General features: G+C 31.9%; 1 protein-coding gene across 1 annotated transcript; it reads left to right on the top strand.

Annotated features, from left to right (window-relative positions):
* The first annotated feature begins 7,793 nt into the window (after positions 1-7,793).
* On the top strand, positions 7,794-12,344 carry LOC127708036 (uncharacterized). Its single transcript, XM_052212834.1, has 3 exons — positions 7,794-8,574; positions 9,927-10,100; positions 11,530-12,344. The coding sequence occupies exons 1-3, from the start codon at positions 7,890-7,892 to the stop codon at positions 12,177-12,179; spliced, it is 1,509 nt and encodes a 502-aa protein (XP_052068794.1). The 5' UTR covers positions 7,794-7,889; the 3' UTR covers positions 12,180-12,344.
* Positions 12,345-16,900: the final 4,556 nt, after the last annotated feature.

The following is a 16,900-nucleotide window of genomic DNA, read 5'->3' as shown; positions in this document are numbered from 1 at the left end:
ATAATGTAACATATGCCCGTCTGTACATGAGTGATTTTCATTGAAATATTGAAATGTTCCGTGTAAAATTTGTTAAAGAAAAAGAAACTACCTAGCCTACAATCAAAACCAAAACGTTGAGTGAAACAGACAAAACTAAGGCATAAGAAAAAAAACAATAACCATGACAATTGTTCTGTTAAAGGAATATGTCCTTCATTTTCGATGGATGATATAACACAATTGCCAATCTCTAAATAAATATGCTACGTAGCGTTATTAAAACTATATAATATATAAATACATATCTGCAATACAAAAAAGTGATAATGACAAACAGCGTTTGCAAAATTACATTTAATCATGCAAATGAAATTAATTTAGTTTTGGTCTCAGTTTCGGTTTTTGATTTCGGTTTCGGTTTCGGTTTATGATGAAGCTGTATAAATAAAAAAAAACAGATCTTGTTCATTACGTATTATTATGTCACTTTGTATATATAATATATTTTGTTATGATTGTTTATAAGTAAATTCTGGACTGCAAAAACATGAGCACCGCCTTTGAAAACGTAATCGCCCATTCAAGCGGAAATGCGAAGTCTAAGCCTTAAAGTTTATTACCGCATATTACAATGTCTTTGCTCCAGTGAATAAGTGAACACCAGTACAAATCTTTCAAAAGTGTCCTTCAGCATATTGAATATGGAAAAGAGACTACTTAGTCAGAAATGAATCTACATATTTTTGAATAATACTTTATATTATTATATGATGCTTTCATTGCATGCATTCCACCGCACTGTGGTTTTTTTTTTTGGTAGCTTGTTCACATATAGTTCGACAGATCCTTAGTTTGAATCATGACAGGGTCAAACTTAAGTATTGAACATTTCTTTCTGTTGCTTTCTCGTTAAGCATGCACATTTAGAAGTTACATAAAAGACTGATTGGCTCGGAGTCCGAATGATCTGCCAAAGTAGGATGAAATGTTTTCCTGTGGACCACATTCAATTACCATTTTCATATTCCCACGAACTATTTGCCACTGAACATTTACCACTAATTCATAATCGTATTATCCACATAATCATAATATTAAAACCCTGTAAGGCGAAAATGCAAAAAATGTTAAATTCTTCCTCTTTTGATATGATTTCGTTGACAATTAGGTATACGAAACAGTAGTATACATATTGAAGAAGTCTTGAACAAAGATGATGATTAAGATGGTATTGTTGCTCATGTTAAATTTGCAACAAATTGCATGGAATAGAAATATTTTGATATGTAAGTGACGTCCCTGAACCATCGCAAATGCAAATTCAAAACTTTAGTTTTTAATGCATTAAATGGTCAGCGCAATTTTCCTGACCCAACAAAATGACTGCAGTATACAATTTTATTCTGCTTTTAACCATTGTCCTATAAAATATATGTAAAAGTGTGCACATATGTATACTAAACAATATGGCCATGCAAACAATTTCTTGATTCCTTAATTTGTGGATGGAACTATTCAAGGTTTCTTTCGAATACCAATTGAATCCACACATGAACTGTCGATTTCTCTTTTCATGCAACACCAAGGAAAATAAATGTGCCAATGTTCAGTTTGCATTTACAAATAAAGAATATGGTAAAAGCCAAAATATAATGTATTGAGATTTTTTTTGTCTCGTCATTGTCATAAAAAAAATCATTTCCAGTAACATAACTGATCCAGATCTAACTTTTTCTTCTTTATATTTTTGGTTTTTTGTTCTGCTAAATGAAATTTTGTAAAAGATGTTTCAGTTGATAATTTTATTCTGCTCTTGAGCTGTTAACATCAATTACTTCCTGTCAATATCTAATTTTCCCAGTATTTGCCAAGTATTAATAGATACATACATCGTTTAAAGATGTTATCGTACTTTATGGATGAATTACATTTTAAGATTTCACTTGAAATCTATAAATACTAGCATATGTTTTTATTACAAACCTCTTCACTTAGTTGAGAATTTTTTTTTATTACGCAGATAATTGAAATTAATGCTAACATGACTAAGCCTTGATACTTCATTTTGAATTGAAACTATATATCATGATTAACGGTAAGACAAATGTTTAAACCAATTGAGGAAAAATTCTTCAAACAATACCATTTGGAGTATACATTGTATTTTTTGTAGAGATACACATTACAATCAGTGCAGAAACATTGAGGACGGACACATCGGATGCTCTCACTTAAATCATATGCATTTCAAAAGAATTGTCTAATTAAAATATGTATTTGCCTTTTGTTTGTTTGTTTAGAATTATCGAGCTAAACATTTTTATATATCAAATAGAGCAAACAAATATATAAGATCTATGAGATTGCATGACTATAGTTACTAATGTTTTCTATGTTGTGTTTTGTGTACCATGTTTTGTGTGCTGGTCTTTTTCTTTTTTATCCATGTCGTTGTCAGTTTTTTTTTTTTTTCGACTTATGCGTTTGAATGTCCCTTTGGTATCTTTCGCCTCGCTTTTACTAACATATGCATAGCCTCTGCTAAGTGTTTTTCGTCAGTGAACCGTACCCCTTTTTAAGGACTTTCTGTGCTTGTGAGATTGCGAAAATGAAAGTACTTTTATTGGCATGTATAGATTTACCATAAATCCTTCGTTATAATACGCGCAAAAATCCTTCGACGAACAGGTGCTAATCAACTTAATTTTCTCTATCGTATTTCCCTAAATTTGAAGAACACTTAAAATCATTTCATATTAAAACAAAAACTACACTTCACAGGCCATAATAAGGTCACATGTAGTCAGTTATGAACAATGTCTGGATAATCAAATCATGCAAATGAGATACAATAAAAAAGAGAGAAGTAAAGGCCTGATTTGAAATAATTACATTAATCGCTCGCTTTTGGATAAAACATATATTGACTTTGGTGGGATTATACCCGTTTTTGAGGCAGAGCAAAACCTGCTATAACTGTGTAAGAACAAAACATAATGCTTATTTATATTTATCATCGTTACAGTCAAACAAAATCAGTCAGGCCAGACTCGATAAACAGAAATTTACTTTAACATTGTTAGGTATGAAAAGCGAGAAATGAAGAAAAAGAAGAAGAAGAATTGGAATTGGAGTTGTACTACCAATACAAAAATGACAAAGGAAAATCTTAGTATCAAACAAAATGTTAAAGAACATCATTGTTTCGTGGAAGATATATGTTGACCTCGGATCAAAGGGTATATACCAAAGTTTTGTTACCAGCAGGCATCACGCGTTGATCCTACGTTGAAACAATGTCATTTATATTTGATTTCGAAAATTTGAATCTACGTTGAAATTTCATCATCCATTCAACTTTGAAGTTTCAACATATATTTAACGTTGAATCAAGGTTGAATAGAAGTTGAGAGTACATTGATAAGATATATTACACATTTTGGCCGGCATTCCAAATTCATGCTGTTGTCCATGGATGATAGGCAGACAGGCAGATTGACTCTGCAGCATTTTACTTTCTAAGTAAAGTTAGTGGTTGGTGTAATGTCCAACATATTTTTGAATTTCTATTAAATTTATTGAATCATGGGTATTAAGCTATTGAGAACAAGAAAAACTACAAGTACGAATAGCTGAAATGATGTTGCGTGTCCAATTGTATAAAACTAACTATATGTAATATCATGGGAGACACACACCATCATTTCAACTATTCCTACTTGTAGTTTTTCTTGTTCTCAATAGGTAGAAAAAAACCACACGAACCATTGAATTTGAATACACAGTTTGCATACAAAATTATGACGTTGACACTTTATTCCCTCTTTTGTTTTACATATTACCATAATGTACAACTTTAATAAAAAAAAATACGATCTCCTTAAGAATGTAAAAAATTAAATTGAAAGCTTCAAAGTATCACTAAACAGAAAGAATTTGTTGAATAATTTTAAACAATTCTCACAAGTTACATCTCGTCCTTGTGAAGCGACTGACCAACTATTAAATCATTCTTGTAAGTATTATATCCAAAGAAAATTGAAGACAATATAAAATTCAACGAGATGCGGCATGATTGCTAATGAGACAACTCTCCAGAAGAAACCAAATGTCCTTAATTTCATATACTTTACCCTCACCCCTATAGTTGGTATAATCTATAACACGAATACAAATTTACTAAAGACTAATATTAACTAAGTAATACATTGATATTTCTTTTGATTCACGATTTATTTTATTAATTAATTCAAGTAGGATGTTTACTTTTGGTGGATTTTGATAATGAAGGAGCTTCTATCGAGATTTGTAAAATTGCAGGTTTAGTTTTGTAATTGATACCTTAAAACACTTTACCTTACACTGTTTCGTATTGATAACTGCACAAATCCATTAATATTGAAAAAATAAGAAAATGAAAAAAAAGGTAAAACAACTTTGCCCTGGATACCATCTTTTTATCATAAAACAATTTCTTTCTTTCCAAAAATCCAATGACGGTGTGACGATATTATTGATGTCTATAAAAATATAACCTAGTCATTGAAGATGTTGGTGTTAATAGATTATACTCATACTGTTGTATAAATAAATGGAATAATCTACAGAGCCTATAATAGAATATTTTAGATTAGACAAACATAATATGGTATATAAAGTAATTGAAACTTACCAAAAGTAGAATAAACAACAGATGTAACACAGAGGTTTAAACAAAATTGTTTTGTTTATCATGTTTATGAATATTTGAGAATTGGATGAGTTTTATTTTCAAATATGTTTATTGGATATAAAAGCATTTATACTAAAAATATTTAAAAAAATCCCATCTTTCAATTACACTACAATACATTTGATTTTCCCCGTCTACCTCTTTTTGGGTTTTAATGAATTCATGTTGGCATTTTACACCAACAATTGAATGCTAAAATCATTTCATATTAAGACATTTCGTAGAAACGAAGGGGCTATGCAGTCATGCATACTATGTTTAATCGAACATAAATCATCACATTGAAACAGCACGTTACTGCTGTCTGACGAAGACATCTATGAAAAGTTTTTTTAATATACATCTTTGATTTGAAGTTTCCCTTTTTATGTTAAAGTGTCATCTAAAATGAAAAAAATATTTTGTGGAATAAAAACGTGTGACAAAAAATACGAACTCACATTTAATCACCTGAGTTTCGTATACTTGGCGAATCCAGAGGGTTAATTTACAGTCATGAATGGAATTTTGATATAATTATCTGAAAATGAATTTTCTACATGTGATATACATATTTATACATGGTATAGTGCAGCTAGAATTCTCCCTGTTGTCTTTATATACCAAATTCAATGAAAAGTGTCATATTTCGTGCAATGTCGATTTCATTTCACGTCTTATTTTATCACAATTTCGGGCTCGTTTATGGATGGACAATAAGTTTTCATTATTTTAATCGTAGCTGCTATATTAAAACAAAATTAGATCAATGTCAGAAAAACACCAACTTTTTACTTGAAATGAAACTGTTGAAAGGCTCGATGAACCTTGCCTGCAGTTTCCATAACCCAAACAAAAAGCAAAAAGTTGATATTTTTGTGACATTGACTTAATATGGTACATGTATATGATGATAATGTGTACATATATATATATATATATATATATACAAGTCTAAATTGAAAACAACGTTCAAACCTATGATTGCGTTGGATAAAAACCGCAATTTTTATACGTGTGCATGCAAAACAAATTTCTTGGTAGAGGGGTCTAAAAACAGCACAAACAACATTTTCCAAAAGACCAAATGAGTGAAAAGGTATATTTTAACAAAACGCATTTGACTAGCAGGTCGAACAACTGATGTTCTTTAACCCTGCTGACTGCCATTGGCGAATGCCAAATAAACGGATCACAAGATGTAACAAAATAGATCTTATTATTAATTTATTACCAAACAGAAAACAATAAACTTGCGGAAAAGATGGTATACCGCAAACATGAGGTGCAAAAATTTGTACACCATATCCGGATTTCGACAATTAATGTCTCTTCAGTGATGTTAGGAATCGAAACGGTATTTGGAAGGCCATATAATTTACCTCAATTTAGGATAGACTCTTGAATTTTGAAAGAGTCAAAATAGGATGAACGGATCATATAAACCCGAAAGCAAATATAATACAAGCCCAAACGAAAAAATATAAACAAGTCTAAATTGAAAACAACGTTCAAACCTATGATTGCGTTGGATAAAAACCGCAATTTTTATACGTGTGCATGCAAAACAAATTTCTTGGTAGAATGGTCTAACAACAGCACAAACAACATTTTCCAAAAGACCAAATGAGTGAAAAGGTATATTTTAACAAAACGCATTTGACTAGCAGGTCGAACAACTGATGTTCTTTAACCCTGCTGACTGCCATTGGCGAATGCCAAATAAACGGATCACAAGATGTAACAAAATAGATCTTATTATTAATTTATTACCAAACAGAAAACAATAAACTTGCGGAAAAGATGGTATACCGCAAACATGAGGTGCAAAAATTTGTACACCATATCCGGATTTCGACAATTAATGTCTCTTCAGTGATGTTAGGAATCGAAACGGTATTTGGAAGGCCATATAATTTACCTCAATTTAGGATAGACTCTTGAATTTTGAAAGAGTCAAAATAGGATGAACGGATCATATAAACCCGAAAGCAAATATAATACAAGCCCAAACGAAAAAATATAAACAAGTCTAAATTGAAAACAACGTTCAAACCTATGATTGCGTTGGATAAAAACCGCAATTTTTATACGTGTGCATGCAAAACAAATTTCTTGGTAGAGGGGTCTAAAAACAGCACAAACAACATTTTCCAAAAGACCAAATGAGTGAAAAGGTATATTTTAACAAAACGCATTTGACTAGCAGGTCGAACAACTGATGTTCTTTAACCCTGCTGACTGCCATTGGCGAATGCCAAATAAACGGATCACAAGATGTAACAAAATAGATCTTATTATTAATTTATTACCAAACAGAAAACAGTAAACTTGCGGAAAAGATGGTATACCGCAAACATGAGGTGCAAAAATTTGTACACCATATCCGGATTTCGACGATTAATGTCTCTTCAGTGATGTTAGGAATCGAAACGGTATTTGGAAGGCCATATAGTTTACCTCAATTTAGGATAGACTCTTGAATTTTGAAAGAGTCAAAATAGGATGAACGGATCATATAAACCCGAAAGCAAATATAATACAAGCCCAAACGAAAAAATATAAACAAGTCTAAATTGAAAACAACGTTCAAACCTATGATTGCGTTGGATAAAAACCGCAATTTTTATACGTGTGCATGCAAAACAAATTTCTTGGTAGAGGGGTCTAAAAACAGCACAAACAACATTTTCCAAAAGACCAAATGAGTGAAAAGGTATATTTTAACAAAACGCATTTGACTAGCAGGTCGAACAACTGATGTTCTTTAACCCTGCTGACTGCCATATATATTCACATTATCATATGGCATTGACTTATATATATATTCCAAAGGTGTTTCAGTTTATAATGATTCACAACATATGAATACATGCACGTGAATATCAATTGCATATAAATCATTAAATGCATGCATATGTCACCTTGACTCACTCTGGATTTCCATTGAAATAAGAACAATAAGAAAATTTACGATATCTATATATAACCCATGGAATTTGAACTTTCCTTTTTAAAGAGAAAGCTATTGTCTTTTTGTTTTCCTGTGTGATGTCATGAGTGAATTTCCTGTTTAAAGAAAAAATATTGAATTTGATTGTTTCTTGTATGAAGTTATAAGTGTCACTTGAATTATTGTTGTTTCAAATGTCAAATGTAATTTATCAAAACAAAGTTAAAATTTAGATTGGAAGGAATGAGAAACGTGGATGTGATGGCAAAAACACATTCTAACCGTGATGGGAATCCTTGTTTACCAAAAACAGTTTCCGATGAGTACCAAACGTACGAGCCCTTAAAGCCAACTTACTTGGCAAGATCGAACGGCAGTTATGATACCCTGCAAAACGTTCAAAATGCTAACAAAAATCTTAAAAACAAGCTCAGTAGAAACAGAGAACAAGGGGATTTTAACATGGAGCTCAAAGAAATTTATGAAAGATTTACTAGTGAACGTTGTCTTAATCAAAACATTTATGATTCAACACATAAAGACACAGCATGTGTATCAGGGAATTTGGTGAATTCAACGCCGACATTGGGAATATGCTACGATCAAAATTATTCTTATTGTTATACTAACACATCAGAAGTTGAACAAGAAAATCATTACAGCGAATTACAAACAGACAATTCTGGCAGCTCTGACTTATATAAAATTGCCGATGGAAAGCAACTGAACTTAACTCATTGCACTATACCAAGAAAACATTTGACTAGCAATGATGAAAAGCAGACAACTATCGTAGGTCAGCGAGGAAAACGATGTGTGTGTTTTGTAATTGGTTTTCTTTTGGGAGGTGTCATAGCAGGTGTGGCTGTTTTTCTGTTGCTGGATTATAATTCTCAAGATCCCGAAAAGTACAACATTCAGGCACAGGGTATTTAGTCATTTTTTTATAGTATATGTATATGTGTTCTTCCTCTCCTATGTCAATTCTATGAACGGAATCAACTTTGTGTCAAACTTAATGCATCCTGTGTTTAAATGTGTTCAGATAAGATTTAATTATAAGGTTAAAATTATTGATATACAAAAAATAAACATCCATAAAGATGTAGTAGAATTTTGAAAAAACAACTAAAGATCGTCTGAGTTGAAAACAAACTAGGAAACAAAAGCAAATTATTGCAAAATGACTTTTAAAATTATGGAAAACCAGTCGATTAGATCAAGCACGTACAAAACTTAAAAAAAAAACCACCGCACTCCAACGAAAATTATAAAATTAAGGAAGTCCACAAATCTTAAATCCTGACAAAATCAAACGCTTGACTTTATAAAACGGAACTAATGGAAAACAACTGTCAAATTCCTGACTTTGTACAAACATTTTCCGAAAAAATGATGGGTTTAACCTGGTTTTACAACTATTTAAACATTTCACTACAGTACCCCAATTTTTAACATTTTTACCTATTATGTCTGTTTGTATTGCTCACACATTGTTGTCGATATAATGGAATCCAATGTGTAAAGGATTTGCTAAAGACTGTAAAATATTAGAGCTATAATAAAATTCAATGTTAACCAAAATTTTAAATAGCTTGTTTGCAAACTTCGATCTGATGTTTGCGCATGCAAAGGTATTGAGATTGACACCTATATACAATTGTTAGGAGGTGTAATAATTTAATAGAACAGGTCAAAACCTCATCATATGTATACAAGGCTTAAATTTTTGTACGACAGACGCGCGTTTTGTCTAACAAAGACTCATTAGTAACGCTCGAATGAAAAAAAAAATGTTAAAAATGCTTGATAAAGTACGAAGTTGAAGAGCATTGATGACCCAAAATTCCGATAGTTTTTGCCAATTAAAGCTAAGATTACCTATTCCAGGGTAGAAAAATCCTATGTATTTCGAACAATACAAAGTTTTGTAAACAGTTAATTTATAAGTTCATTTGATGGTAGGAACTACAAAAATTACAAACATTCAAATTTATATTACTAAAAATCAATGGCACTAAACACCCAACATACATGTATCAAATGATGGAACACATTGATAATGACTATACATGGTCACATCTACATTATTGGTCTTTAAATTCAAAACGTGCATGTATGTATATCCGTTTAATGGGTTTTACGGGTCAAAGGTTAGAAAGAAAACACAATTTCAAAATTAAAACATATTCATCACAAACACTTGTTTAAAATGCTCATTGTAATAAAAATCGAAAATCCATCATAGACTTTTATTATGAGAAACATGTATCATTGTAGTCTCAAATACCATATCGGAATGTGAATTGGACACATGGTCTTCTTGGACAGATTGCAGTGTTTCGTGTGGAAACGGTATACAATATAGAGAAATACAACAAAATGGAACATTACAGAGATGTAACCATAACGCTGATAATGATACAAGAACATGCACAAATAATCATTGCCAAGGTACATGTCGTTAGAATTTTTTTTATTGATTTTAATTCAATATACACATAACCAGCTATTAAAAAACCCGACAAAGCAGTTCACGAACTTTTGTATACAAACTCTATTCGAGACAGTAATGATAATTAAGGCGATATTTTAGGTCAGAAAGCAGCCACCTCTCGCCCAGTATGGAATTTACTGACCCCGTATATATCGCATTAGATAAAAGGACACTGTTTAACTAATAATATGTTAATAAATGGATTAATAAATAAAATGGAATTTACTTACCCCGTTTATATCACATTAGATCACAAGGACACTGTTTAACTAATAATATGTTAATAAATGGATTAATAAATAAAATGGAATTAACTTACCCCGTTTATATCGCATTAGATCACAAGGACACTGTTTAACTAATAATATTTTGCCAAATAATAATTTAGTCTTATAACCACTATCATGAAAAGCAGGAATGTTGCAATGATCGTAGCATTTTTCAAACATTTGATCAGAATTGACTTGCTACAATTAACATAATTTAAAAAAGCAATAGCAATATATTACACAAAATATTAACGAGCTGTTACTAGTTATACAAACATTATACAAATAATAACGGTAGTAATATCACTTCTTAACATCAGTTTCATATCTAATAATGTTACTGATAAAAATGTTTATGAGTTTTTTGACAAAATAATGTATGTTTTAATACTATCACGAAACAGATCCAAATAAGTTTATGTATTTTAAAGCAATTACGCAATGTTAACTTTTCGAATCCTTCAGTTGGCACTTCGAGCTCCTTTTAGCTTGCTCATTTCGAGAGAAAGACGTTTGATCCTCGGACTATGAAGTTAAAGTCTGTACAATTGTCATTTTAATATTTTTCTTTCATTTCCTTCTCCGGTCAGTTACCAACTTTTCTAGAAGCGTTCAGAATTAAACGCAGGTACTAATTGGCTCTAAGAAGTATCTATACAAGAAGGGAGACGTTTTTGACTGCTGACTGTATCGATTTAAGCCAACATTTTATTACAAATATATAAAAAGAATGTTGACCTACTGAAAAACTATGCTTCGTTATATCCATAAATTCTAGATTTTTTATATAAACCAAATGCAAGGTATACTGGTTGTTTTTCAGAGTCGATTCAGTATTATCTTTTAAAGTGTGGACCTGTGGCATTAGATTTAATAAAAACCAACAGTGTTAGTTATTAAATTTTTATTTTTCAAATTACTTGAAACCACGCGTACAATATGCAACCTGTAGTTATATACATCTTTATAATATTATTTCTGATAGGAAACTAAATTGATAGAAGTTGTATTTCATACGTTCTTATAGAACTAATGCCTTATATCAAGTATATAAAAAATGAATAATAAATGCTTAAAAGATAATTTAACAAATTTGAATGTATCATTTCTGTTCTAGGTAGAAGAGAATTGTTAGACATGAGATTCGACCCATTTACTCTTAATGCTAACCGGTATTTATCGAGAGACAATTCAATTCTGAGCAGCCAGAGGTCCAATCAAACAGCCATAGGATCCCCTGGTAGTGGGGCACTGCAAAAGTATAGTGGAGTCATCGCAGACCAGTGTTTCGGAAACAGAAAGAAAATATATTACCGTGTTTTATATAGCTATACTTTGAAAACTGTTTTGTCTTACACTAATCTTATTTTAGAAGTAGGTCTTTCGCAGCGTGACGAAATTGATCAGTCTGATTTTGTTGGAAATGTACAGAAAAGGGGTTGGTCATTTGCTCTTGCAAGATGCGGAACTTCAAACAATATTTGTTTGAGGGCAAAACATCTAAGAACATTAAAAATTAACGATTTGTTTAGTGGCAACAGTGTAGGTTTGCAGAAAAATGGTACATTTGAGTTACTTTTAGACAGACAGAACAATAAGTTTTCGTTGAAAATTTCAAATACACAAAAACCTGTTATTTCATTTGAAAATGTTGCCTCGAGCAAAGAACTTTGTCCCGTATTCGGAGTTCATAATATACAAAAAGTTAATGTTCAACTGAAGATCTTGGAGAGTAGAGATGTTACACAAGAATCGTTTGAATTATAAAAAACAATTTTTTATCTGTTTGTTGTTGTAGAAAATGAAATAAAAAATAAAGAACCATTCAAGATAGATGAAAAGATCAATAGACAGATAATTATATTTATATAGACATACATGTATATAGATGAATATATAAATAGATAACTAATATAAAATCCATTGATATTTCGTTGAAATTTCATTTCCTTATTGAGCACTATTCCAGACAACGTACATGTATTTGGTTTGATATTTTATATATTTTAACGTCATGTTGCAGAATAGAAAATTGATAAAGGTGTCATCCAGTATCTATTAAACCCCCATCTTCAAGGTTTCAATTTGAAGTGAGATATTGATATATAAAAATTGATTGTGAGAACTAAACAAAAATAGACTGTATATATAAAATAAGAAGATATGGAATGATTGTCATTGAGACAACTCTTCACCAGAGACCAAATGATATAGAAGTTAACAACTATAGTGCACCGTAAGCCTTTCAGCAAAAAGCAAAACGCAAACCGCATAGTAAGCTATAATAGGCTTCGAAGTGACAAATGTACAACAATTCAAATGTGAAAACGTACGGCCCGATTTATATAGAAAACAATACACGAAAGAATAATATATACAGCAACAAACGACAAGCAATTAATCATATGCTTCTGTCTTGAGACAGGCTCATACAGAATGACCCGTTTTGATAATTTGTTTAAATTTATGAAAGTCCCTTAATGTTGCTGCTTCCGTTTTAGATGTGCTGTTTTGTGCCTTTAGTGTATATTGCTAAAGTAAGCATGAAAGGTTTAAACAATTAAAACTTCATTATCCATCTCTGTATGAACGCTGTATGGTATGGATTCTTGTCAATATTGTCACATAGTATCTTATGTTTTTAGAACTTTTGAAAAATAGCCCTAAAAACTTGTGACCTTTGGATAACATTAACAGTGCAAAATTTGCTGCACCAGATACGCATTTCAACAATAAATGTCTTTTCAGTGATGCTCGAGGTCAAAATTTAAAAAATCCTAATTTTATGAAGAAACGAAGTGCTTAAAAACCATAAAGGACCAAAAATGTAGCCAAAGCCGGGCAAGGAATAAGAAATTTGCATGAGCGAGATATATTATTTATTTTAAAATAATTTCAAATATTTTGTAACAACAAATTTTTAATAACACAATATCAAATTTTCATGCCAGTACCGGAGAACTGACTACTGGGCTGGTGATATCCTCGGGGGCTAGCATGAAAGAGGGATAACAGAAATACTGTGATAATAATTACTCGTGTAAAAGTACAAAAAGAGAAGCGAAAGATACCAAAGGGACATTCACACTCGCAAGTCGAAAATAAACTGACAACGCCATGGCTAAAAAAAAGAAAACAAACAAAGGTTCATAAAACACAATATAGAAAACCAAATACTGAGCAACACACACAAACCCCACCTAAACCTGGGGGTGATCGCAGGTGCTCCGAAAGGGTAAACCGATCCTGCTCTAAATGTTTCATCCTACATGTTGCTCATGTTAGTACAAAACCGGTGATAAATGTAATTCTGTGGGTCACATTCGGGGAAAAATGGACGGAATTGTAGTGACGACAATCGGAATATATCCGTTGTCATCTGTGAAACGTATATTCCATTACGGTCAACCAACTCGTGATCATATGGCGTCCATAAAATTTACGAAGGGACGATTTCAACTTCACCACTTAAAACTCTTCGTTTAATAGCTTCCTTGTGAGCAGCAAAACCTCTATCAAGGAAATCATGATAGGAAATACAAGCCCTGGAATATCGTATCAATTGGGAGATATATACTCCGTATGCAGGCGCTGTTGGAATGTTACTACATAGAAATAGGAAGTTCACAGTTGGGAAGCTGAAATCATCTGTTGTGTCGTGAAGTTTTGTTTTCAACCGACCATCATTGTCAATTTTTAGATGTAAGGCAAGATATGAGGCCACATTTAATGGGATATATGCGTTCAACATAGTCACAAAATTTTGAATTATTTAGTGAGAGGACATCATCTATATAGCGAAAAGGGAGGTTAAAGAATAATGTAAACTTCTTTTCTTTCTTCTTAAGAAGTTTCTGCATGAAATCAGCCCCATATGAATAAGGAACAAGTCGACAAGAAGAGGAGCACAGTTGGTTCCCATTGGAATACCGATTCTTTGTTGAAAAAAAACGTTCTCCAAACGTGGCAGGCAAATATGTTGTCAATCAACAAATCCAGCATCTTGATAATGTCAGTTTCAGAGAATTTTTTGTTTGAATCAGAGTGATTTTATACAAAGTACGATTTATCCCTCCCTAAGACTAGAAACTTGTATCTACGTAGGCCATTCTTCTTTATGAAAGCAAGTATGACCAACTCTTTCAACTTGTCTTTTAGTTTGAAATAGGGAACTCTTTATACAAGATGGTTTTAATATTCTTCAAGAGGAAAGAGTCTTAGATTGTATGTACTCTAAAAGATCTTTGGATTTTTTTAATATCCACATCTGATTCACGCCATCTCTAAAATAGGTAGTTGCACAATAACTTTGAAGCCCGGATTTGATTGCTGATAAAATTGATGTTAATAATTTAGAAAGAGGTTTCGTATAGCACTTGGAAGACCCAGCATTATAACGTTGTTTGTAAGGACACTTATGTAGTTTAGGTATCCAGTACAGTAAAAGAAGAACTAGTTCTTCATCTTTTGTTGAAATTCTAACTTAACATTAAACTTGTAAAATTTAACGGACTAAAACAGACGACAAACGTCAAGTGATATCAAAAGCTCACACGAATGATTTTTACCTGCAAGTTTTTCTTATTAGTATTGATAGTTTAAATCCAAATATCAACTTTGATAGTCATTACTACATAAAGATGTTGTGAAGTAGCATATTAGAACCGTATATATTCATGTTATGGTTATTTTTTGTCACAACAGAATATCTACAAATTTTGTTTCGATTTGTTTCCCTTTTGACGAAGAGAGATATTACATGTATCACGCTTCTTCTTCTTCTTCTTCTTCTTCTTCTTCTTCTTCTTCTTCTTCTTCTTCTTCTTCTTCTTCTTCTTCTTCTTCTTCTTCTTATAAGGAACATTTTAATTTTCCCCAAACAACAAAAGCATACGTAATTGTCCGAAAAGTTACAGAACAGTGCTGAATTGACTGCAAGCGAATTGTCTGACCAGTACTGAATTTATCGCCGTGGAATAGTCTGAAAATTGACTGAAAGACTGACTACTAAATTATTTTTTATCCAGACTTGTCAGATGATGTTAAAATCATAATGACCGTCTCATGCTAAAATTCTTTTACTAGAGGTAGAGCAGTTGAATCTTGTTCTTAGGAAAACCAGTCAGGATCAGTTTACGGCTAACATGTCCAGTTAACTGTCAGGACCAGTTTATGGGTAAAATGATTCAAAAGGGCGTAAGTTAGAACAACTTTTTGAATGTGATTTAGATACCCTTAGGATCATTCAGCTAAAGTTTGGTTGCAATTGGTTCAGTAGTTTCAGAGGAGAAGATTTTTTAAAGTTAAAAAACATGATAAACAAATTGTGTAAAATTGTCCTCAAAGGGCAATACTCCTTAAGGGGTCAATTGACAATTAATGTCATATAAACTTACTTGTAGATCTTACTTTGCTGAACATATTTGCTGTTCACAGTTTATCTTTATCATTAATAATATTCAAGATATAACCAAAAACTGCAAAATTTCCTTAAAATTACCAATTTAGTGGCAGCAACCCAACAATGGGTTATTAGATTCATCTGAAAATTTCAGGGCTGATAGAACTTCACCTAATGAACACTTATACCCCTTGTCAGATTTGTTCTAACTGATTTGGTTTTTGAGATATAAGCCAAAAACTGCATTTTACCCCTATGTTCTATTTTTAGCCTTGGCGGCCATGGTTTTTGACGAAACAAAAAATAAAACACAAACTTGATTTTAGATACCTTAAGGATCATACAGCTTAAGTTTGGTTGGAATTGGTTCAGTAGTTTCAGAGGAGAAGATGTTTGAAATAGTTTACACCAGACGGACGACGACGACGGACGACGACGACGACGACGGACGACGACGGACGCCAAGTGATGGGTCAAGCTCACAGTTCCTTCGAAACGATAAGCTAAAAATAAGGGTATAAATCTATTGTAGGCAAACGCAATAAGACGTTGTACGTGATGCCGTGAAAAGGATAGAGATTATACTCCCATTCTTAATTCAAAGTATTGAAAAACATGAAGAAACTGTCTAACAGATATAAAAAAAGCTCTTACATGATACTGCTCATCATTGTCGACTTGCTGACAAAATATAAATTAAATATGTTCAGTTCTTCATAAAAGCTGAAGTACTTGTCTGACTATCGAATGAATAAATATAATGACTAAAGAACAAACGGATGGACAAGTTGATTGCAATATAGCATGTATAGACTCCAGTTGTTAGCGGTTGTTTAAACGAGATTGTGTTTTTTCCTGAACTGTTTAATAAGATGTACTAAAGTTCAGTCACCGATATTATGAGTATAAATATTATGAAGATTCTATGTTACGGTCACATTTTCATAATAGTGTTTTTCTCCTGAAATGTGTATTTTTTTTGCTATAGTTACCAGTAAAATAAAGTTATATGACAGTTGTTTTCCATTCGTTTGATGTGTTTGAGCTTTTATTTTTGCCATTTTATAAGGGACTTTCCGATTTGAAT

This window comes from Mytilus californianus, unplaced genomic scaffold (genome assembly GCF_021869535.1).
Source record: "Mytilus californianus isolate M0D057914Y unplaced genomic scaffold, xbMytCali1.0.p SCAF_7, whole genome shotgun sequence".
NCBI classification, from domain to species: Eukaryota; Metazoa; Mollusca; class Bivalvia; order Mytilida; family Mytilidae; genus Mytilus; species Mytilus californianus.
This window is presented reverse-complemented; position numbering and strand designations above follow the sequence as displayed.

Excerpts from the sequence above, each read along its gene's own strand:
- LOC127708036 (XM_052212834.1), top strand. The coding sequence starts at position 7,890 with ATGAGAAACGTGGATGTGATGGCAAAAACACATTCTAACCGTGATGGG. Across the intron at positions 8,575-9,926 it reads GTACAACATTCAGGCACAGG|TCTCAAATACCATATCGGAA; the intron begins GTATTTAGTCAT and ends GTATCATTGTAG. Across the intron at positions 10,101-11,529 it reads CACAAATAATCATTGCCAAG|GTAGAAGAGAATTGTTAGAC; the intron begins GTACATGTCGTT and ends TTTCTGTTCTAG.